Source organism: Schistocerca cancellata, chromosome 5, assembly GCF_023864275.1.
Source record: "Schistocerca cancellata isolate TAMUIC-IGC-003103 chromosome 5, iqSchCanc2.1, whole genome shotgun sequence".
Lineage (NCBI taxonomy): Eukaryota > Metazoa > Arthropoda > Insecta > Orthoptera > Acrididae > Schistocerca > Schistocerca cancellata.
The window spans coordinates 256,727,478-256,751,679 of record NC_064630.1 but is presented as its reverse complement, the minus strand read 5'-3'; the positions used below and the strand labels follow the sequence as shown (position 1 = coordinate 256,751,679).

The following is a 24,202-nucleotide window of genomic DNA, read 5'->3' as shown; positions in this document are numbered from 1 at the left end:
CAGGAAATTACACATTTCTTCAATCCTTAGTTCATAGCACTTTTTTCTCTCTCAAATCTTGCCACAGCTTTACATGGCGTGCTTTACTTTCTGCGAAAGAATCTATTACCTCAAAGTTCGTCAAATGTTTTGCTACATGAAAAATCGGAAAGTCGTTATCTAATACTGAAAAAGCTGTTAACACAAATAATACCCAAGACTGGTGTGGTTTCTCGATCTGATTACGACTATTTTGTCACTGTCTGCTAGATAAAACAAAATAGGCCTTTCTAATATGGTAGCAATTTTGTAACACACAGCAAATAAACGAGACTGTTCTGGCACAAATGGCCATTTTTATAACACGACAGAATATAATTCACTAAGTACCAATATCAAATGCCTATTAGGCCTATTACAAGCAAAAAGCTTTATGTTAGGAAATAGTTTCACATTTCATTCATACGCACCAGTTTCTCAAGCATGAGACGGAAAAGTAGTATTACAAAATTTTTATATAAATTTGGAATCGTCTTTTTCTTCCATAATTTGTTTTATGTCCCCATTTCTTCTCCTTCCTCATTGTAACAAACAATCTTGTCATCACCAATTCTGTAGCTATTCGTGCCATTGTCAAAATTTGTTTGCCGATTAACTTCACGAACCCTGCCGGAATCACAGGTTTAGTTATCCCGCGATTTTCCAGTTAGGCGTTATACGTGTTCGTACAACACGTTACTTCCAGAATAGAACTTAAGCGGCTGCCAGCTGGGGACTGCACTACTCGTCCTTACTAGTGTAGCGATCTGGTCAAAAATTTTCTGTCAAAATTTCATTTTCTTGGATACACCGAGAAGATAATACGTAATCTTTCTCACCTGTTATTCCTGTCAGTCAATTATTTCCATTCGGGTAGTCTGAATCTCCCCCCATGAACCATGGACCTTGCCGTTGGTGGGGAGGCTTGCGTGCTTCAGCGATACAGATGGCCGTACCGTAGGTGCAACCACAACGGAGGGGTATCTGTTGAGAGGCCAGACAAACATGTGGTTCCTGAAGAGGGGCAGCAGCCTTTTCAGTAGTTGCAGGGGCAACTGTCTGGATGATTGACTGATCTGGCCTTGTAACATTAACCAAAACGGCCTTGCTGTGCTGGTACTGCGAACGGCTGAAAGCAAGGGGAAACTACAGCCGTAATTTTTCCCGAGGACATGCAGCTCTACTGTATGATTAAATGATGATGGCGTCCTCTTGGGTAAAATATTCCGGAGGTAAAATAGTCCCCCATTCGGATCTCCGGGCGGGGACTACTCAAGAGGACGTCGTTATCAGGAGAAAGAAAACTGGCGTTCTACGGATCGGAGCGTGGAATGTCAGATCACTTAATCGGGCAGGTAGGTTAGAAAATTTAAAAAGGGAGATGGATAGGTTAAAGTTAGATATAGTGGGAATTAGTGAAGTTCGGTGGCAGGAGGAACAAGACTTTTGGTCAGGTGATTACAGGGTTATAAATACAAAATCAAATAGGGGTAATGCAGGAGTAGGTTTAATAATGAATAAAAAAATAGGAGTGCGGGTTAGCTACTACAAACAGCATAGTGAACGCATTATTGTGGCCAAGATAGACACAAAGCCCATGCCTACTACAGTAGTACAAGTTTATATGCCAACTAGCTCTGCAGATGATGAAGAAATAGATGAAATGTATGACGAGATAAAAGAAATTATTCAGGTAGTGAAGGGAGACGAAAATTTAATAGTGATGGGTGACTGGAATTCGTCAGTAGGAAAAGGGAGAGAAGGAAACATAGTAGGTGAATATGGATTGGGGGGAAGGAATGAAAGAGGAAGCCGCCTTGTAGAATTTTGCACAGAGTATAACTTAATCATAGCTAACACTTGGTTCAAGAATCATGAAAGGAGGCTGTATACATGGAAGAAGCCTGGAGATACTGACAGGTTTCAGATAGATTATATAATGGTAAGACAGAGATTTAGGAACCAGGTTTTAAATTGTAAGACATTTCCTGGGGCAGATGTAGATTCTGACCACAATGTGTTGGTTATGAACTGCAGATTGAAACTGAAGAAACTGCAAAAAGGTGGGAATTTAAGGAGATGGGACCTGGATAAACTGAAAGAACCAGAGGTTGTAGAGAGTTTCAGGGAGAGCATTAGGGAACAATTGACAGGAATGGGGGAAAGAAATACAGTAGAAGAAGAATGGGTAGCTCTGAGGGATGAAGTGGTGAAGGCAGCAGACAATCAAGTAGGTAAAAAGACGCGGGCTAATAGAAATCCTTGGGTAACAGAAGAAATATTGAATTTAATTGATGAAAGGAGAAAATATAAAAATGCAGTAATTGAAGCAGGCAAAAAGGAATACAAACGTCTCAAAAATGAAATCGACAGGAAGTGCAAAATGGCTAAGCAGGGATGGCTAGAGGACAAATGTAAGGAAGTAGAGGCTTGTCTCACTAGGGGTAAGATAGATACTGCCTACAGGAAAATTAAAGAGACCTTTGGAGAGAAGAGAACCACTTGTATGAATATCAAGAGCTCAGATGGCAACCCAGTTCTAAGCAAAGAAGGGAAAGCAGAAAGGTGGAAGGAGTATATAGAGGGTTTATACAAGGGCGATGTACTTGAGGACAATATTATGGAAATGGAAGAGGATGTAGATGAAGATGAAATGGGAGATACGATACTGCGTGAAGAGTTTGACAGAGCACTGAAAGACCTGAGTCAAAACAAGGCCCCGGGAGTAGACAACATTCCATTAGAACTACTGAAGGCCTTGGGAGAGCCAGTCCTGACAAAAAACTACCATCTGGTGAGCACGATGTATGAGACAGGCGAAATACCCTCGGACTTTAAGAAGAATATAATAATTCAAATCCCAAAGAAAGCAGGTGTTGACAGATGTGAAAGTTACCGAACTATCAGTTTAATAAGTCACAGCTGCAAAATACTAACGCGAATTCTTTACAGACGAATGGAAAAACTGGTAGAAGCCGACCTCGGGGAAGATCAGTTTGGATTCCGTAGAAATGTTGGAACACGTGAGGCAATACTGACCTTACGACTTATCTTGGAAGAAAGATTAAGAAAAGGCAAACCTACGTTTCTAGCATTTGTAGACTTAGAGAAAGCTTTTGACAATGTTGACTGGAATACTCTCTTTCAAATTCTGAAGGTGGCAGGGGTAAAATACAGGGAGCGAAAGGCTATTTACAATTTGTACATAAACCAGATGGCAGTTATAAGAGTCGAGGGGCATGAAAGGGAAGCAGTGATTGGGAAAGGAGTGAGACAGGGTTGTAGTCTCTCCCCGATGTTATTCAATCTGTATATTGAGCAAGCAGTAAAGGAAACCAAAGAAAAATTCGGAGTAGGTATTAAAATTCATGGAGAAGAAGTAAAAACTTTGAGGTTCGCCGATGACATTGTAATTCTTTCAGAGACAGCAAAGGACTTGGAAGAGCAGTTGAACGGAATGGACAGTGTCTTGAAAGGAGGATATAAGATGAACATCAACAAAAGCAAAACGAGGATAATGGAATGTAGTCAAATTAAGTCGGGTGATGCTGAGGGAATTAGATTAGGAAATGAGACACTTAAAGTAGTAAAGGAGTTTTGCTATTTAGGGAGTAAAATAACCGATGATGGTCGAAGTAGAGAGGATATAAAATGTAGACTGGCAATGGCAAGGAAAGCGTTTCTCAAGAAGAGAAATTTGTTAACATCGAATATAGATTTAGGTGTCAGGAAGTCTTTTCTGAAAGTATTTGTATGGAGTGTAGCCATGTATGGAAGTGAGACATGGACGATAACTAGTTTGGACAAGAAGAGAATAGAAGCTTTCGAAATGTGGTGCTACAGAAGAATGCTGAAGATAAGGTGGGTAGATCACGTAACTAATGAGGAGGTATTGAATAGGATTGGGGAGAAGAGAAGTTTGTGGCACAACTTGACTAGAAGAAGGGATCGGTTGGTAGGACATGTTCTGAGGCATCGAGGGATCACAAATTTAGCATTGGAGGGTAGCGTGGAGGGTAAAAATCGTAGAGGGAGACCAAGAGATCAATACACTAAGCAGATTCAGAAGGATGTAGGTTGCAGTAGGTACTGGGAGATGAAGAAGCTTGCACAGGATAGGGTAGCATGGAGAGCTGCATCAAACCAGTCTCAGGACTGAAGACCACAACAACAACAACAGTCTGAATCTACGGATTTCGCTAGTAATTGTAACAACACTGATCATTCGTAAACCCAATCAACCACATAATTAGACAGTGAGTGGCATTCATCCGTTTGGCTTTACTCCGCTCAGCTCGTATAGCCCCGCCCCCTTTTGTCTGCGGAAAGCTTATTTCCAGATGCGAAGAGGATTCTCCTGACACAGACATCACATATACTATGCATGCATTCAAAAATCAACTTATGATTCATTCAGAAATCAATTTAAAAGTGTTCAAAAACCAACAGGGCAGTGTTTCAAAATCATATTAATAATCGATAGAAAAACATGCACTGGATGGTAGGCACTTTGTGAAACAAGTTTTTTTCCCTTCAAGAATATGAATTTGGTGCCCCCTTTTCCCGGTAGCATCTAGCTGCTTGCTGCGACTGCTTGCACAGCCAACAGCCACATTTCTGTAGCCAGAAGCGGGAGACTCTACTACTCAAACGTGACTCAACAGCGCATGCACCCACTCTTAACTGCTAGAACAAATCTAATGTAAACAGTTGTGACTTCATGCTCATCGGAGGCAATTTTCTGTTATGAAGCATTGCATAGTCTTCCTAAAGCCTTTGACAAATTTTGCAGTTGGCGGACACTTGCGTGAGCACTGTGTGTTGTTGTTGTATATGGCCTTTCCTTTGTAATTTAAGTTATCTTCGTTTTTTTCTCTCATTTATGTTTTATTGTTGAAGTATTATTCTGCAGTAGCGGGTTACAGTAATATTCTTTGTTAGAGTATCGGTTCTTACCGGTGAAAATTCAAAAATTTAACTGAGAACTAAAACAATGAAAAATTCCTGGAATTCTAAAAAAAAATCCTGGGTTTTTCCTGGTTTTCTTCCAGATGAAAGAACTCCCTGTTTTTCCTGGATCTCCTGGTTGTCCCGGGTCATATACACCCTGAAATGGTTTCTGTGCAATGTGACCCTATCTGTAACAGTCCGTTTGGGTGTATATTTTATGGTCACCACAGTGCCACGACACAGTGTAAGCAAAAATTCTAATCACAGAAGGCAGTTTGCACAAATCTCCTAAACTAAAAAGAAAATGCCTTTGAAAAATTTCACCTTCTTGCACCTGACACCAGGTGTAGAGGTACTGTGGCTTAGATATCTTGGGTTCAGACACCTTTTCCGCCATTGCAAGGCCAGTGTCAGCCTGAAAAGTTAGTTAAAAGGCCAGCTACTACTGAATGATCTCAAACTCTTCTTCTTTGCACAATGTGTATTCAACTGATGTTACAATGTGTACATGGGCACTTTACAGTTGCTTACAGCCCCAAGCTATTCAGTATTAGCACTTTACCATGTCTCTTCTGTATCACGGCCATCAACTAATGACTTTTTCTTCATAGAGATGTCAACATCAATGTCTCCTACTCCTGGCGGTTTAATGGACCAGAGTGTATCTTCCATGCAAGAGTAAGTAGCTGAAATGGAACTCTAATGGTTCTTGATGTGGTATTGGTGTCACATTTCCTGGTACATACCTGTAACCATCTTGTGTTTGATATCAGAAGATTTATTTAGCAAAATTTCTTTTCAGCTGCCTTTATTTGTTTATGCTGAGGTGAACCTGCTAGACAGTTCTTAGCACAACATATTCTCTATTTAAAACTTTAAGGAGTACAACAGTATGAAGTTATCACTTTTAACTTACATGTTAGCACAACATGATCTCCTTTAGGGAACATTTTCCCTTCCTCTACCCCTCGTTTATCAGATGTTGCTTACATGTTACCAAAATATACCATAAATAACAGTATAATTTATAATATATCAAAAACAAAATCTATGTGTATTTAATACATATATTGTCTGTACTTCTTTGGTCCCTTTCATAAGGTAGCTTCTATATTAGAATTTTTATCATTTGAAGAGTATACTTTTGTTGCTATTTCCTCCCCTTGACTTAACTAATCATCTAACTCTGTCTAATATTTTTAGTTTCTCTCCTTCAGTCTCAAAAAGAGCCATCAACTCCTCAATCTTCGTAGTCAGAACTGGCATAAAACTATAACCAAAAATAAATATTTAGATTTAAAAGTACTTTAATACAAACACTTCTTATCCACCTTTCTACACCAATTCAAACATAAACACAGCACATGAAATCTACGTTCTGGTCTGAGTACTTTCACCAAATGATGAAAACAGGTTGTTGCAGTGTGATGCCGGTGAGTGGCAAACATGTAGCCAATGCAGCATGTCTATGAACTGCACCGCTGACAGTGTGTGAAGATTAGTTGCCGTTGTGTCAATCATTGCCTGCTGTAGCAGTGTTGTGGACTGCTGAGTTAGTAGTAGCCCTCTGACCCAAGACAGGAAATCTTCTTAGACAAATGATGAAACCTACTAGTGTTCCAGTGTCTAGTTTGACTTGAACACAGTTGTATTTACTGTTGGTGTCCAAGTTGCTGAGGACAACGAAGTACAATCACAAACTCCTTTTTTCATTCAACTGTCTTAAATTCTTCTTTTAGGTAGTATTTGAAATTACTTTTCTTTTTATACTTCCATTTATTATGATACACTACATACATTTAGTATTTTTTTCTTTTGTTGATGTTAGTATCGGTTGTCCTTGGCAACATGGATTTCCCCAAATTATTTCAACGAAATTTGCATAAAATTTTCTTCTTCTCTCTTTTTTTTTAGTACTGTTAATACATGTTCTTCACCTAGGTCACCATAATGAGATCGAATTGCGATGGTTAGTGGTGGGGCATCAGTGCTACATTGCCCATGTGCAATCTGTAACTCTCTTATGTTTGATATCCGTAGATTTTTTTAATAAAATTTCTTTCGGTTGCCTCCCTTGATATTTGCTGAGGTGGACCTGCTAGCCAATTCCATCCAATCATGCTCCAACAGTCTTCACAAGACTTCGTCTTCTTGAGTGTGGATGGGAGCTGAAAGAAAGCATTATTGATCTACCTAGAAACATGAATGACATAAACAACTGAACTTTAAATCTTCATTAAAACTTTCTCTTACAGCAATATTATCTTTCAAAACATTGTTTCATATACTAAGCTGGTTAACAGATCTTCTTTAACATATACAGCATGTGAAGAAGCATGACAAGATGTATATCCTAACATAAGCCAACTCAACAGCTATTTCTTACGCCATCTATTGTAACTGTGACTTTTTTTCTTTTTGTCCTTGTCTTCTGAACACCTTCAAAGCATGATGCAATGCAACAAATGGCCACACACAGCAGGTGGTGATGCTCACTTGTTGTCTCTTCCTGCAGTGATGCGTGCAAGGAGTTCTCCCATCTGCACACATTGTAATAATATCGCATACAATGTGCTGTCCTGACACTTAGTCAACTACTACATGTCACAAACATCTTTCCCCTTTATGGAAAGTTGGAAGTGAAACTGATCACCCTAAAAATGTCAGATCACACTTCACAACGTGGAGTAATCACTCATTGCAGCAAGTGCCACAACACAGTGTAAGCAAAAATTCTAATCACAGAAGGCAGTTTGCACACATCTCCTAAACTAAAAAGAAAATGCCTTTGAAAAATTGCAGACCTCAGTCACTAGATTGAAAGATCAGGGTACAAAATATCGCTTTACGTGAAAGAGAATCTATTACACGACAACTGTCTCTGGGTGTTGGAGCCTGGGCTGTGACACCTGGTGACAATGGCTGCATGTGAGTTGTGGTTCTGAGAGTGCATGTACGTTTTCTATTTCAGGAGAAGGACTTCGTCCATAAGCTTAATATTTTAGCAGTCATTTCCTTGTACCCATCTGTGACTCAATGCCACTTCTATGTTGCGGGTAGCAATCTTTCCCTTCCATATTGTTGTCATGAAAGAGGGTAAAATGTTACGACATGGCACCCGGGACTGAGCATTTCGGAAATGACGTTGAAACCACAAAGGCGACAATGTGTTGGACATCCACACCTCATCACAGATCACGGAGGCCAGTGGCTTGCCTGCAGTGGCGAAGTGTTGCACTTTTTGTAGGGTAAGCTGAGGATTACGATAAAAAAAAAAACTTGTAAAATAGAAACACTGCAAAAGTACCTTAATTACAGATTTCTACTAGGATTGAAATTACTACAGAAATTGTTATGAATAAATACAAAAAATATTAAACACCTTCATATAAATAAAAATATAACACAGAGTAACTCACCGTTACATTTTTTATATATTTGTTCTATCCTCCAGTCCGTTTTCTGGGCGTAAAAATCATAATTTATAAGGCTCTTAGCTTCCACTAAGTATTTCAGAATAATTTCCTCACATCTTAAGCCTTTCAACAGTCTTAATGCAGTTTTCAATTTTGAGCTTACAGCATCTTATGTCCACAGTTTTACTTTGCAAGCTGGCCAACAAAATACTTGTATGCTGGAAAATTGTATTGTACAACTGCAGTAGAAAAAGAAAAGTTTGATTATCCAGTATACTATTTAGCCCAATTCCTCGATGAAAAGAATTATCATCCCACCCTTCATTGTTCATCATATCATTAAATGCTGTTCTCAGTTTGTATAGTGAAGATTAATGATTTGTACACTGCATGAATGAAAATTCTACCTTGTTTCATAATGACTTGGTAGTTTAGCTCCCCTTTCCCTTAGAAGTTCAATTCTTTTGCTGGAACGGTTAAAAATTGTGTGAAATCCTGATAGATTTGCTACAAAAGTTTTCATGTGCGTAATTTTCTTTCTTTCTTTTTTCTAAAGCATGCAGGAAGACAAGTTCAACTGATGTGCATGAATGGACACCACAATTTGTCCCTACCACTGCACTGCAGCTACAGTATATTTGTGATACTAATTTGTTTTTCAATATTCCAACTGTTTAGCACTTGAAACTAAACACTGGCTATGCCTTGTGCATTCCGGTCTTTGGATACGTCATAAAACTCAATGTTTCTCTATTGTATTTCTCCTGATTCGTTATTTGCAAAATGAAAAATTACACTCATTTGACTTCTAGTTGAGATATCCATTGTTTCGTCAGCTTGTACTGATAAAAAAGGGAATATTTTTAATTTCACTTGAAATTTGTTCTTTAACAACATCCATAATACAAGCTTTTAATTCATTCTGTGTGTCAGAGGAAGTGCCTTTAAATACTCCATCGGATGCTACATATCTTTCATGTATGGTTTTTCTTTCACTAAGAAAGCCAAAAGTTTTAAATAATTTTCTTTATTTACTGACACCTCAGATTCGTCATGACCTTTAAGAGCTAAATCTTCCTGTACTAAAAAGCAGACAGTCAAAGTAAGTCTTTTCATAATACTTTTCTTTTGATCACCATTCTCATTACAATTCAAAGCCTCCAGATGTATGGTTTTTGAAACAGCATGGTCAATTCTTACTGTACCTAGCTGATTGTATTTAGCAGCTGCTGTGATATGTGAAATGGAACATCCATGCTCTTCAGCTTTTGAAAGGAAATTTTGAAGACTCTCTTCACCTTCTCCCCACTAATGCCATTCCAAACCATCATTACCCGTTCCAAATAATACACAGTAATAACAAAAAAGTTTGTTCCTTACAATGCTGCCACAACTGTGGCTTAGGATTGTACCATTGTGTTTGGAAACAGCTTACAAATTTTCCATAAGATTTTGTAATAGGCAGACTTGGCAACGGCTTTCACTCTTTCACTAGGAGTTTATCTTCCAAAGAAAGGCAAGAGAGGACTGCAGGGTTTTCTATTAAAAATTCAGTGGGTATCCACTGGGGGCCGAACCGCACAATAACCCTGGGTTCGGTGTGGGGCAGCAATGGGGTGGGTGGACTGCTGTGGCCTGTTGTGGAGTTGTGAACCACTGAGGGCTATAGAAGGACGAAGCCTCCCCGTCATTTCTAGGTCCCCGGTTTAGTACAATACAATACAAATTTTATTCTGAGGAACAACGAAAATACATATCATCTTGGAACAACATCCAATGATGCATTCATGTTTATTTTCTATGAATTATGAATGCCTTCTTGTTCTTTGTGTTTTAAGTAAACATTTAAATTAAGAGTTTATGGTTTCTCATTCTACCTGGCTTGCTGCTAGTGTGCTAAAGGATGCAAAGTAGTGTTGTTAGGGAACTGCTGAATGACTTGTCATTCCAATGCGTGTATCTGCCTGCTGGTGAGAAGTAGAAACAAATCAAACACCAGCTTTTAAAAACCGTATCCAGGCTGTAGAAACCCCAGTCCATCACGTGAAAGAAATGGGATTACTGTGAATGCTCATAAGAAGCATGGAACTCCGAGCTACTATTGGTTGCAAAGCTAGAGGAGTGATGCATTATAACACTGACGGGTGCATATACAAAGCTCAGACATACAATATTTGAAAACATTTATTAGGGGATGTGAACAGATCTGATTAAATTCAGTTTGGATGAATTGTTTTGAATTTTTTGGGTAGGCTCAACCTTAGAGCCTTAATGGATGCATCGCCACTGCTTGCCTGCTCTGTAAAGAAGGTTAGGCAGTGATCTGTGCCACATCTCATGACAGAGTATGATGTTGGTGAAGGCACAAGTGTTTCAGAGCACAGCATTCAGCACACTCTGCAGCAGACAACCCCTAAGTAGTCCTACACTTGTGACAAAGCAAGCAGGGATATTTTTACTTCCCCTCGTTTTGCCATCTGCCTACTTAAATTCATTTTTTCAATTTTAAATAATTACCATTAACATACATGAATATAATCTGCATTTCCATAAAAGAGAGAGGTTGGCATCCAGTTTTAAAGAATATAACACCTGATCTAGTTTCGTGCTTAGTTTTATGTATGTAACTGATTTTCTAATTTAGTTCAATCATGCCTAGTTAGTATCTTTTGTTATAGGGTGACATCAGTGACTGTTTCGTAACTTAAATTGTTGGCATATAAACAAATAAAAATTCTATAATAATTAAAAATGTTTGGAAGAGGAAACACTAGCATTCTTTAAGTATTTATTTGGCTCTATTCGAAAACATGTTTGCAAAGCCAGCCCTTAATTAATTACAAATTAATTAACAGTTTTGTCAAAAGTATTGTTTGCATAACGATATTTGTTAATTTCATGATTTAAAGAAATAATTCGGTCTAACACTTGTAGTAGAAGAAACTGTTAAAAAGACTGAATTTTTTGATGTATTCAGTTAATTTAATGAGGTGAGTTTTAATTGTAATTTCTGTAAATTTAACTTCGAACAATGTGTAGTTTCAGTACCTATTATTGGAGGATATATAAGGGCCCAATTTTTGGTCCCGAGACAGTCAGTCCATGGCCGAGTTTCAGATGAGAAACCTGTGTTGATCAGAACAACAACAACAACAATGCTACAACTTAACTGTGAAATAAGTGTTGACAATTAGGCCGTGTGTTAAAACAATGACAGTGTCTGTTCCACATGTGTAGCAGTATGTGGAGGTTTGCCTGCAAACTAGTAATGATGCTTATGGAAAGTAAAAACAATAGTGCACTGGCCACATATAACTGTGTACTACTGGGCAGGTTGTGAACAGTGAATGTACACCTATTGGCTACATCATTTAAAGTAGTCAGTGTTGTACTTCCACAACCCATTTTTCAGTCAATGTATCAAAGCAGTACGTCGACACTGAGGACAACAAACAAAGAAATAAAGTAGGCAAAAACATCACACACTGACCCAACAATACTGTCAATTATGACTGCAACGGCCACGAGATCCTCGAGATTGAACCAAGGATCGATGGCAACATATTTCTTGGTCGAATGAACTATGTTTCTTGTCAAACATCTGCACAAGTCATGCCTGGATATAACACTCACTCAGGTGAATGGCTGCTTGAAACAGGCACTGTTCCACATGTGCATGCCAGTCGGGACAATATTATCCTATGACAGAAATTCATCTGAGTTTTGTTGGGAGCTGTGGTAGTAATCACAGGCTCCATGAGAGTATCTGCCATCAGGATAACAGCCCATATTACAAGGCCAGAATCATGCTACAGTGGTTTGGGGAGCATGCTAGTGAACTCTTGCTGATACCTTGTCCATCAAATTCACTAGATCTGAAGCCAATGGAACACCTTTAGGATGCTGCTGAGTGCAAGCACCGGCTCATAATTTATGGGAATTTCATGACTTGTTCTTTGACTCTGATACCACATGCCTCTGGAAACCTACCAATGACATGTTGAATCAATGTCACTCAGCATCACTGCTCTGTTGTACTTCAAACTTCAACCAACATGCTATTAAACAAACTGTCTTAATGTGTTGGCTTATCAGTGTATAATGTAGGAGACATTAAAACACTCATATTAGTGAAACATGCAGAAATCTCCATATAGACACTTATGTATCACACAAATGTCTATGGTACAAATAAATGATTTACAATTTTAGTTGAGCCTATGATATTATTTGCATTCGACAACAAGTATGTGCAGTTACCACTTCTCCCTTCCCCACTCGGTTTTTTCAGTCATTTCCACCACCCTTCTCTGCCTGTTTTTGGATGTCATCTAGCCTTCATTCATTTCTGGTAGCTATATATGAAAGACATAAGAGCATTTTGAAAAAAATATTTCTATAGTCCGTTGATATGCTTCTGAGAAAGGTTCAGGAATCTTACCTACTTTTGCAAGTTTTGAACAATGGTTGACTATTAAAAGTGAAAGGGATGCCTCCATAAGGTATCAGCTGCTGTTAGCTTTGAAGTTGAAATAAGGTCATTTATGCACTTTAAAAAAAGAAATTATTTAATTGTGCACCTCAGCAGGAATTAAATGCCTTAAGTAATTGCACTTGGTACTTCAGAATTCAGCCCTTCTATGGAAGTGGTCATTGAATGGCTGAACAAATTTGAACAATAATGGAGGAGGACAGCTACTGTACCTCGCAATGTTTGTATGTTCTGTTGGCCTTCTCTGTGATCTATTGAGGACACACTGCTTGTGTTAAAAGTCTTTCTTAGGGATGGTATCATGATCCAAGAGAAGAAGTCAATAAAACTTAGCAACATTACAGAAGGTAATTAGACTGAATGCAGCACAGTATATTAAAATTTTACACACTTTCAACAATAAAGTATTCTTTTGATTTAAATGAAAGGGCAGTTCTGAAATAAATTACATTGATTCTCCTGCCTACAAAACTTGCTAAAGTAATTCTTATCAACTAATCACTTCACTGAATCAATTTTAGCTAGTTACACGTGCAATACGACAAGAATATTTTTGTCTATCTATCTGATACTTCATTATACTACAAACCTACAAAACCAACAACATATTACATCTACTATAATGAATGTAGTAAAAATTACCCTTCAGAAACAATTGTCCATTTTCCACCCATCAACCGGTAAAGGCTGACCTGCAATCCATTGGCAGGTTTTCCTTTGGCAGTGTCCAGAACATGGGTAGAAATTCCTTTCTTAGGACCTTGTGCAGTGCTCATCTCAGAACCAGCAATTTGCTGTAAATAAAAAATACATTTTTAATTATGCTTTGATATAAAATGTGCATTTATGGTATCCTTTACACAATGGATATCTACACCTGTGAAGCACACTGGGGTGAAAGAGATAAAGAAAGAACTAGTGATTATATATATCTACATAGAGAGAGAGAGAGAGAGAGAGAGAGAGAGAGAGAGAGAGAGAGAGAGACCTTGAAAGGTGAACACAGTGACTAAATTTGCTGTAAATGTTCTGAATTCTATAGCTATTGGACACTAGTAAATGCAATACTTTTAATAAGAAAATACAAACCAGAGACGAGTTCAAGTGTGAATGTATGACTTTAATTCGGCCTACAGCAACTTCAGCTTGTCTTGAGGCTGCAGACATATCTGCACTGAGAGACTAACTCTTGAAGAACTTTATCACTTTGAGGGTTCAAAGGTCATGTCAACAGCGTCTAACCTATGACCCATTCTTAACGGGGGAGTTAAGCCTGATTAATCACATGAATATTATTCTAGCAGAGTTTTTGACAACACTTCACCTGATATTGGTCTACAAAACAGTCTCCCAGTTTTACCATAAAATTTCCTAACTATAGAGAAATAAATAACTTTAGACTTTACAATAACAATAACTATTAATGCAAAACTTCTAGCATCTGGGAACATTGTCTTTGAGATAAAGGCAACAAAATCTAACAGCACAAATCATTTAGACACCATATGCACTAAAAAATGGATTTTATGACAATACATGCATTTTATGTACTGTATTGAAAAACGTATTCAGTGGCAGCAAATACTGTTTTTCCCTACTATAGATTAAATACATTCAGTAAAGTTAAGCAAACAAGATGAAAACAAAACCTGTTAGTAGTTGCATAGATGGAAAATGAATAAACACCTTGTTCCCCCAAGTTAACAGTGAAATCAACAGCATTTTCTTTGTGAGGCAAATGGTTAACTTTTGTAAATTATTTGTGTGTCATAGAAAGACACATCACCAAACAATGGAAACTCCACACAGGAATATAAACAATGTAGGAAAAGACAGATTGCTACTTATCGTAAAGAAGACATGTTAAGTTAAAGACAGGCATAATTAAAAGACATTTACACAAAGCTTTCGGCCACAGCCTTCATGAACAGGTTGGTAGGTAGGTGGTTAGTGTTTAACGTCCCGTCGACAACGAGGTTATTAGAGACGGAGCCCAAGCTCGGGTTACGGAAGGATTGGAAAGGAAATCGGCCGTGCCCTTTCAAAGGAACCATCACGGCATTTGCCTTCATGAACAAAAGAGAAACACACCATAAGGGTTTCCAGACATCTGAATAAATCCGTACATGTCCTGCTTTTTATTTCTCATCCAGAGTCTTGGTGGAGTTCTTACATTGCCCTCCTTTTTTGCAAAGTTGACCACAATAAACTATATTTGAAGTTATTCCTGTTCTATTGATCTTTTCTTTACTGATTTATCTATATAGACAGCAGCAGGATCACTGATTTTATCGATTTTTCACTACTAATATGGATGGATCCATAAGTGACTGCAACAATTGATTATTTAAAGTTTCCGTGTTGTATTTTCAGTTCACGATTGTCTTGGCTTAGCATTATAGGTTTCATGTCACATACTTGGTACTCATGGGTGAGTGTAATTTTCTGTTTATTGAAGCCAAGTGAGTTTGCCTAAGTGCAAGTGTACATTCTCAGATGTTGTTTCTTACAAATATTTTGCATTCCCTTCAAGAAAGGGAGAACTGAATTCAAAGCAGAATGTAAAATATGTGGAGCTGGAACTTACATCACAGTGGCCAATAAGTTTAAGAAATACCTCGGCAGAGTGTTTTGTCGTCATGGTTTTATTTCATGGGTACTTAAGTCATTCAATCTGTTTATATTCGGAAGACTGAATGAGAACAATTGGCCATAAAGTTCTCCAGTTCTGCATAACATACATAAACATCATTTAATTTATTTGCAGAAACAAAATTCAAGTCAATGTGTCACTGAAATATTTTAAATTTCTTGCACTAGGTGGCCAAGTTATCTAACATCATACTACCACTCAGAAGCATAAGAAAAATCTTCAGGCTTGCACTCCAATGCCTAGGATAGACACATTACTTCAGCAACACCAATCTACTTTACCTTTTAAGTGACTGAGTTCTGGCTGGAGAAGGAGCACTAGCATTCCATAATGGTAGGCATCATTTTACCTATAGGTCAATGGACAGCATGCCAAAATTAGATGAAGTAATTTATTTTGATTCAGATGTTGCTAAAAAGATCTCCTCAGAAAGAACAAAAACTCAAAGCATTATAAACAATGTAATTGCTCCTCATGCCTTGAATGTAACCATGTGGGCTTTGAGCGGGACATTTTGTGTTGGTGTCTCGGCCGATAGAATTAGCCATGGCAACATAAAAATGTTCCTCGTTCTTATTCAGTATTTTGATTAAGAACTTTGTGGTTTAAAAACAAAAGTAACTGATCTAAAATGTACTCCAAATGAAACATCTAAGACTGTTGCACATTATATTACAGAAACACTACAACATTTGGGTATCGCTAACAAGTGTGTATCATTTACCAGTGATAATGCTAACACAAACTTTGGGGGTATAAATCACAAGGAAGACAAAAATATATACAGCAGACTTAAGGCATCTTCCTCCCCCCATGAACCATGGACCTTGCTGTTGGTGGGGAGGCTTGTGTGCCTTAGCGATACAGATAGCCGTACCGTAGGTGCAACCACAACGGAGGGTTATCTGTTGACAGGCCAGACAAATGTGTGGTTCCTGAAGAGGGGCAGCAGCCTTTTCAGTAGTTGCAGGGGCAACAGTCTGTATGATTGACTTATCTGGCCTTGTAACACTAACCAAACTGGCCTTGCTGTGCTGGTACTGCGAACGGCTTAAAGCAAGGGGAAACTACAGCCGTAATTTTTCCAGAGGGCATGCAGCTTTACTGTATGGATAAATGATGATGGCGTCCTCTAGGGTAAAATATTCCAGAGGTAAATTAGTCCCCCATTTGGATCTCCGGGTGGGGACTACTCAGGAGGACGTCGTTATCAGGAGTAAGAAAACTGGCGTTCTACGGATCAGAGCGTGGAATGTCAGATCCCTTAATCGGGCAGGTAGGTTAGAAAATTTAAAAAGGGAAATGGATACGTTAAAGTTAGATATAGTGGGGATTAGTGAAGTTCGGTGGCAGGAGGTTGGTTGGTTGGTTTTGGGGAAGGAGACCAGACAGCGTGGTCATCGGTCTCATCGGATTAGGGAAGGATGGGGAAGGAAGTCGGCCGTGCCCTTTCAGAGGAACCATCCCGGCATTGGCCTGGAGTGATTTAGGGAAATCACGGTGGCAGGAGGAACAAGACTTTTGGTCAGGTAAATACAGGGTTATAAATACAAAATCAAATAGGGGTAATGCAGGAGTAGGTTTAATAATGAATAAAAAATAGGAATGCGGGTAAGCTACTACAAACAGCATAGTGAACACATTATTGTGGCCAAGATAGATACGAAGCCCATACCTACCACCGTAGTACACCTACCAACTAGCTCCGCAGATGACGAAGAGATTGATAAAATGTATGATGAGATAAAAGAAATTATTCAGATATTGAAGGGAGATGAAAATTTAATAGTCATGGGTGACTGGAACTTGACAGTAGGAAAAGAAGAGAAGAAAATGTAGTAAGTGAATATGGAATGGGAGTAAGGAATGAAAGAGGAAGCCGCCTGGTAGAAATTTGCACAGAGCGTAACTTAATCACAGCTAACACTTGGTTCAAGAATCATGAAAGAAGCCTGGATATACTGGAAGGTATCAGATAGATTATATAATGGTTTGAAAGAACCAGAGGTTGTAGTGAGCTTCAGGGAGAGCATAAGGGAACGATTGACAAGAATGGGGGAAAGAAATACAGTAGAAGAAGAATGGGTAGCTCTGGGGATGAAATAGTGAAGGTAGCAGAGGATCAAGTAGGTAAAAAGACGAGAGCTAATAGAAATCCTTGGGTAACAGAATAAATATTGAATTTAATTGATGAAAGGAGAAAATATAAAAATGCAGTAAATGAAGCAGGCAAAAAGGAATACAACCGTCTCAAAAATGAGATCGACAGGAAGTGCAAAATGGCTAAGCAGGGATGGCTAGAGGACAAATGTAAGGATGTAGAGGCTTATCTCACTAGGGGTAAGATAGATACTGCCTACAGGGAAATTAAAGAGACCTTTGGAGAAAAGAGAACCACTTGTAAGAATATCAAGAGCTCAGATGGAAACCCAGTTCTAAGCAAAGAAGGGAAAGCAGAAAGGTGGAAGGAGTATATAGAGGGTCTACACAAGGGCGATGTTCTTGAGGACAGTATTATAGAAATGGAAGAGAATGTAGATGCAGATGAAATACGAGATATGATACTGCGTGAAGAGTTTGACAGAGCACTGAAAGACCTGAGTCGAAACAAGGCCCGGGAGTAGACAGTATTCCATTAGAACTACTGACAGCCTTGGGAGAGCCAGCCCTGACAAAACTCTACCATCTGGTGAGCAAGATGTATGAGACAGGCGAAATACTCTCAGACTTCAAGAAGAATATAATAATTCCAATCCCAAAGAAAGCAGGTGTTGACAGATGTGAAAATTACCAACCTACCAACACTAACATGAATTCTTTACAGACGAATGGAGAAACTGGTAGAAGCCGACCTCAGGGAAGATCAGTTTGGATTCCGTAGAAATGTTGGAACATGTGAGGCAATACTGACCCTACGACTTATCTTACAAAATAGATTAAGGAAAGGCAAACCTACGTTTCTAGCATTTGTAGACTTAGAGAAAGCTTTTGACAATGTTGACTGGAATACTCTCTTTCAAATTCTGAAGGTGGCAAGGGTAAAATAAAGGGAGCGAAAGGCTATTTACAATTTGTACAGAAACCAGATGGCAGTTATAAGAGACGAGGGGCATGTAAGGGAAGCAATGGTTGGGAAGCGAGTGAGACAGGGTTGTAGCCTATCCCCAATGTTATTCAATCTGTATATTGAGCAAGAAGTAAAGGAAACAAAAGAAAAATTCAGAGTAGGAATTAAAATCCATGGAGAAAAAATAAAAGCTTTGAGGTTTGCCGATGACATTGTTATTCTGTCAGAGACAGCAGAGGACCTGGAAGAGTAGCTGAACAGAATGGACAGTGTCTTGAAAGGAAAATATAAGATGAAAATCAACAAAAGCAAAACAAGAATAATGGAATGTAGTCGAATTAAATTGGGTGATGCTGCGGGAATTAGATTAGGAAATGAGAGGCTTAAAGTAGTAAATGAGTTTTGCTATATGGGGAGCAAAATAACTGATGATGGTCGAAGTAGAGAGGATATAAAATGTAGACTGTCAATGGCAAGGAAAGCGTTTCTGAAGAAGAGAAATTTGTTAACATCGAGTATAGATTTAAGCGTCAGGAAGTCGTTTCTGAAAGTATTTGTATGGAGTGTAGCGATGTATCGAAGTGAAACGTGGACAATAAATAGTTTAGACAGAAGAGAATAGAAGCTTTTGAAATGTGGTGCTACAGAAGAATGCTGAAGATTAGATGGATAGATAACATAACTAATGAGGAGGTATTTAATAGAATTGGAGAGAAATTTGTGGCACAACTTGACTAGAAGAAGGGATCGGTTGGTAGGGCACATTCTGAGGCATCAAGGGATAACCCATTTAGTATTGGAGGGCAGCGTGGAGGGTAAAAATCGTGGAGGGAGACCAAGAGATAAATACACTAAACAGATTCAGAAGGATGTAGGCTGCAGTCGGTACTGGGAGATGAAGAAGCTTGCACAGGATAGAGTGGCATGGAGAGCTGCATCAAACCAGACTCTGGACTGAAGACCAAAACAACAACAACAACAACAAAGACATCTTTGAACAATGAGAATTTAATCATTGGGGATGTCTAGCTCTCATTTTGCATAGCAAAATTCAGCACAGAGTTGATAATCTTTCTGTTGAAATCTTACTTACTGTCTGAAAGCAAGCCACCAAATGTTTTCTTTCAGTTTTTTGAGAATACTTAAATGAACTCTACTAATGGCATTTGCATTCATTGATGTCTGTGTTCAATTTAAATATTCTGCAGCTAGAAAAGGAGGACAATTCTGTGCCTGAAGTGATTCAAATTTTGGATTCTGGATGTAAGGTGCCAAAGGACCAATTAAACGAAAAATTCATTTGCCAAAGGTTAAACACCAGCTGGAAATTGCAACATAAAAAGGCTTTGATAAATAAGTTAAACTTTTTATGGAGGAAGCTATGTAGCTGTATCAATCGTGCCATGAATATTTAAAATGATAGCTTTGTATGTTTGACAACTTTTCCTGTTTCAAATGGATGTCTCTTTAAAAAGAGGGTAACTACAGATATGTTGAAAAAGGCCTTTTTTATTTGCAAGTTAATGTAAAGCTTTTGAAATTGAAGATGCATAGGTTCTGCCCAATTCCGTAATTTTAGGCAGTTTCAGAAACAGAACAGTAATGATCGTGAATTTAGCGGGTTTTTTTGTAGTACAAGATGGGCCAAGTATTTCCATGGAAGTAAGTCTATTGCTCGTCATTCAGAATTGTTAAAAGTTGCTGACAACTTTTTCAGTATATCATACACGAAACAAATGCAGAAAGAGCATTTTTGCTCATTAAAACACAGTGGACTGATGACAGGAACAGGTTGATCATTGAATATATTAAGGTATGTTGATGGTACAGTATTTTTTTAAAAATAATTTTCCTGCGTATCTTCTTACAACTATCTGCTAAGTAAGCCTACACCTCTACAGGAAGTTGTATCTTCACAGCAGTACCAATACAAGTTAAGGAATGTTTGCTATTAAATAAATTAAATTTGAATGTATGTTTCTATGTGTCCTCTTTTTTTCTAACTTTGTCATCCTTTTTGAAGCTGTTTGTTCTCTTTTTTATATATATATCTGCATCTGGACACCCTACATACCATCATAATAGACAGCATTATCTGTAGTGCGTGCTGCAAGTGGGTACAGTTAAGTCACATTGTAGCATTCAAAACAATACTAATAACTGCAAAAAGAATGCCACAAAGTAATAAAAATAGCTTCTGCTTCTGCAGCAACTGATGCAGAGCCATAAAGTCTCATACACTATGTGATCAAAAGTATGCAGACACCCCAAAAAACATACATTTTTCATATCAGGTGCATTGCCAGGTACTCCATATCAGCGACCTCAGTAGTCATTAGACATCATGAGAGAGCAGAATGGGGCACTCTGCGGAACTCACTGCCTTCGAACGTGGCCAGGTGACTGGGAATCACTTGTGTCATACGTCAGTATGCAAGGTTTCCACACTCCTAAACATACCTAGGTCCACTGTTTTCGATGTGATAGTCAAGTGGAAATGTGAAGGGACATGTACAGCACAAAAGCTTACAGGTCGACCTTGTCTGGTGACAGACAGAGACCGCCGACAGTTGAAAAGGGTCATAATGTGTAATGGGCAGACATCTGTCCAAACCATCACACAGGAATTCCAAACTGCATCAGGATCCACTGCAAGGACTATGACAGTCAGGCAGGAAGTGAGAAAACTTGGATTTCATGGTCAAGCGGCTGCTCATAAGCCACACATCACGCCTCGCTTCGTGTAAGCAGCGTGAACATTGGACGATTGAACAGTGGAAAAACATTTTGTGGAGTGACGAATCACAGTACACAATGTGGCGATCCGATGGCAGGGTGTGGGTTTGGTGAATGCCAGGTGAGCGTCATTTGCCGGTGTGTGTGGTGCCAACAGTAAAATTCGGAGGTGGTGATTTTATGGTGTGGTCGTGTTTTTCATGGAGGCCTACATTGGTGTTTTAACCACTTTCTTGCTTCCCACTGTTGAAGAGCAATTTGGGGATGGCGACTGCAGACTGCATCTTTCAACACGATCGAGCTCCTGTTCATAATGCACGGCCTGTGACGGAGCGGTTTACACGACAATAACATCCCTGTAATGGACTGGCCTGCATAGAGTCCTGACCTGAATGCTATAGTACACCTTTGGGATGTTTTGGAACGCTGACTTCATGCCAGGCCTCACCAACCAACATCAATACCTCTCCTCAGTACAGTACTCCATGAAGAATGGGCTGCCATTCCCCAAGAAACCTTCCAGCACCTGATTGAACATATGTCTGTGGGAGTAGAAGCTGTCATCAAAACTAAGGGTGGGCCGCCAACACAATATTGAATTTCAGCATTACTGATGGAGGGCACCACAATCTTTTAAGTTGTTTTCAGCCAGGTGATCAGATAATTTTTATCACATAGTGTATCACACTGCTCAAGTATTGATATGTAATCTTAGTTACCCAAAGTAACGTGGTCCAGTCATACAGGAAAACAAAAAATACTGTTTTTAGTTTGGTTTCGTATAATTATCTGCATGTTACATTGAACAAAATTGCAACCACTCACTGTGATGCTGAACAAGTTAATGGTTGTAATACACTTTCTCCTTCCTTCTCTCTTAAAACCACATCATCATACTATAGTGTACTCAGAAATTCTGCTATGGAGTATGAGGAGCCATGAAGCACATATCTTTTCAGTTAGTGTTTGTCATTAATTTTATTATCTATTAATTTTTTGCATCACTGTGCAGAAGGTCGAAGATTTTTATGGCTGAATACCTCACTCCTACCTGTGCCCCACTGAGGCTGTGGATAATTTAATTCACTTATTCTTTTGGTATGACAATTATAAATGTTCCCGTTGCTTTCAAACTGTGAGTTACTGTTGACAACAAACTTCATAAGGGAGTAAATGTACTACAAGACTGCTGTCAATATGTCCAAAAGTTCATCGAAAGGTATGTGTCTACATGAACTTCTACAGTGTACACCACATATTGTCTACTTCACACTTCTGTGCAACAAACATATTGTTCCTCTATGATGAGTTACCCAAGAATATAATGCCATATGACATCAGTGAATCAGAGTAGGATTAGTAAAGAACTATCTGAAATTTATGTCTCCAAAATCTGATACTATCAGCAATGCACAGTTGCAGAACTCAAGACAGCTGTAACAAGGGGCTTACAGGTCAGATTATCATCAATATAAATACCTACAAATTTAAAATACTCTGTTTCATTTACTGATATGTCCCCACACATTGTTTCCAATAGCGTTGTCAGGCCCTGTGCAGTACAGAAGTATGTTGTGATATTGCCATAAGAGCCACGACATATAGTGGGGATATGTAAATATCTTAAATAAACTTTTACTTGTCTGTCAAGCTCTCTTGATCGCATGTGGAATACTAATGGTTAGTGTAGTTAGTAACTGTCCTAGAAAAAAGGTCATTTCTTAACACCAGTAAACAATACATTTCCGTATTTATGCTGAGGGCAAGTATAATAAGGTTCTCAAGTTTTCATAATAATAATGTTTATTCAATATCGAATAACCAGAAATTAACCCTTGAAATAAAACAGATTCAGAAAATACAGATTATTATTCTCAACACATCAGTTAATACTTTTGTTACAAACTAAACTTTTGTTTTGAAATTAAAATTAAAACAGTCTTGATGCAATGCAACTTTTATTACAAAATGGTGAAGTTTCACTCAAATAGCAACTGTCTTCAGACCATATGCTCTGAAATGTAAGTACAATATAGATTTACAGGGAAATCTAATAATAACAGTTAACGTAAGCTACATAAAACATGACTAAAATTAAAAAGTAATGTCCTTGATGGTAGATGATGGCTGTGAGCAGAGCACATACCGTGGATGTATTAGTGTCAACTTTTGACTAAGGAAGAGGGGCTAAGGATTAAGTACTAATGCTCTGCTCATCACTTCTTTCATTACATCAGTAACAAACAAAAATATTATTAAAGTAATTTAAACATAAAACGGTTGTATAGAAATTAACAGAAATGTTACATAACACTACATACATAGCTGCTATGTAAAGGTGTTTGTCAAAATACATTTAAATAAATACAGGAGAATACCCAGCTATAAGTATTTTTAGGTAGCCCTCGGTGGGCATTTCAAGAAAAAACTCATACAACATAATCATAGCAAATACAGAGCTATGTGGCACTGTTGGTTTCAATGGAGTAACAATCATGATGACAGGTCACAGAAGCATATACAGTATTAGGTATAAAGTCGTATATTATGTAGAAATTAGCACTGCCATGATGACTGACAACAGAAGTGCATGTAATATTAGGTTACCACTCATCATGACACGGCTAATTTCTATATAATATACTGCTTTATACCTAATGTTATACACACTTCAGTTGCCAGTTGTAATCATGGTTACTTCACACTTTTCTTCAGTGGTTTCTATGCACATCAACAGCATCTCTATCCTGCATGGCAGCCAGTTTCTTTGCTACAATTACATTCTATGAGTTTTCCTAAAATACCAATACAGTATACTCTATCCACTTACAGCCGATTACAACTGAATGGTCTCCTGTATTTTTTTAAAT

At 38.3% G+C, this 24,202-nt stretch overlaps 1 protein-coding gene across 3 annotated transcripts in view; it reads right to left on the bottom strand.

Moving 5' to 3' along the window:
• Positions 1–24,202, bottom strand: part of LOC126187583 (probable 5-hydroxyisourate hydrolase ZK697.8) — a 100,855-nt gene that overhangs the window by 22,743 nt on the left and 53,910 nt on the right. For 2 of the 3 annotated variants that reach the window (XM_049928756.1, XM_049928758.1), the window contains exon 4: positions 13,519–13,670. In XM_049928756.1, the coding sequence (XP_049784713.1) occupies positions 13,519–13,670 (152 nt within the window). Of the gene's footprint in view, positions 1–6,801; positions 7,137–13,518; positions 13,671–24,202 lie in introns of those variants that run through there. The other variant, XM_049928759.1, reaches the window with a different exon arrangement.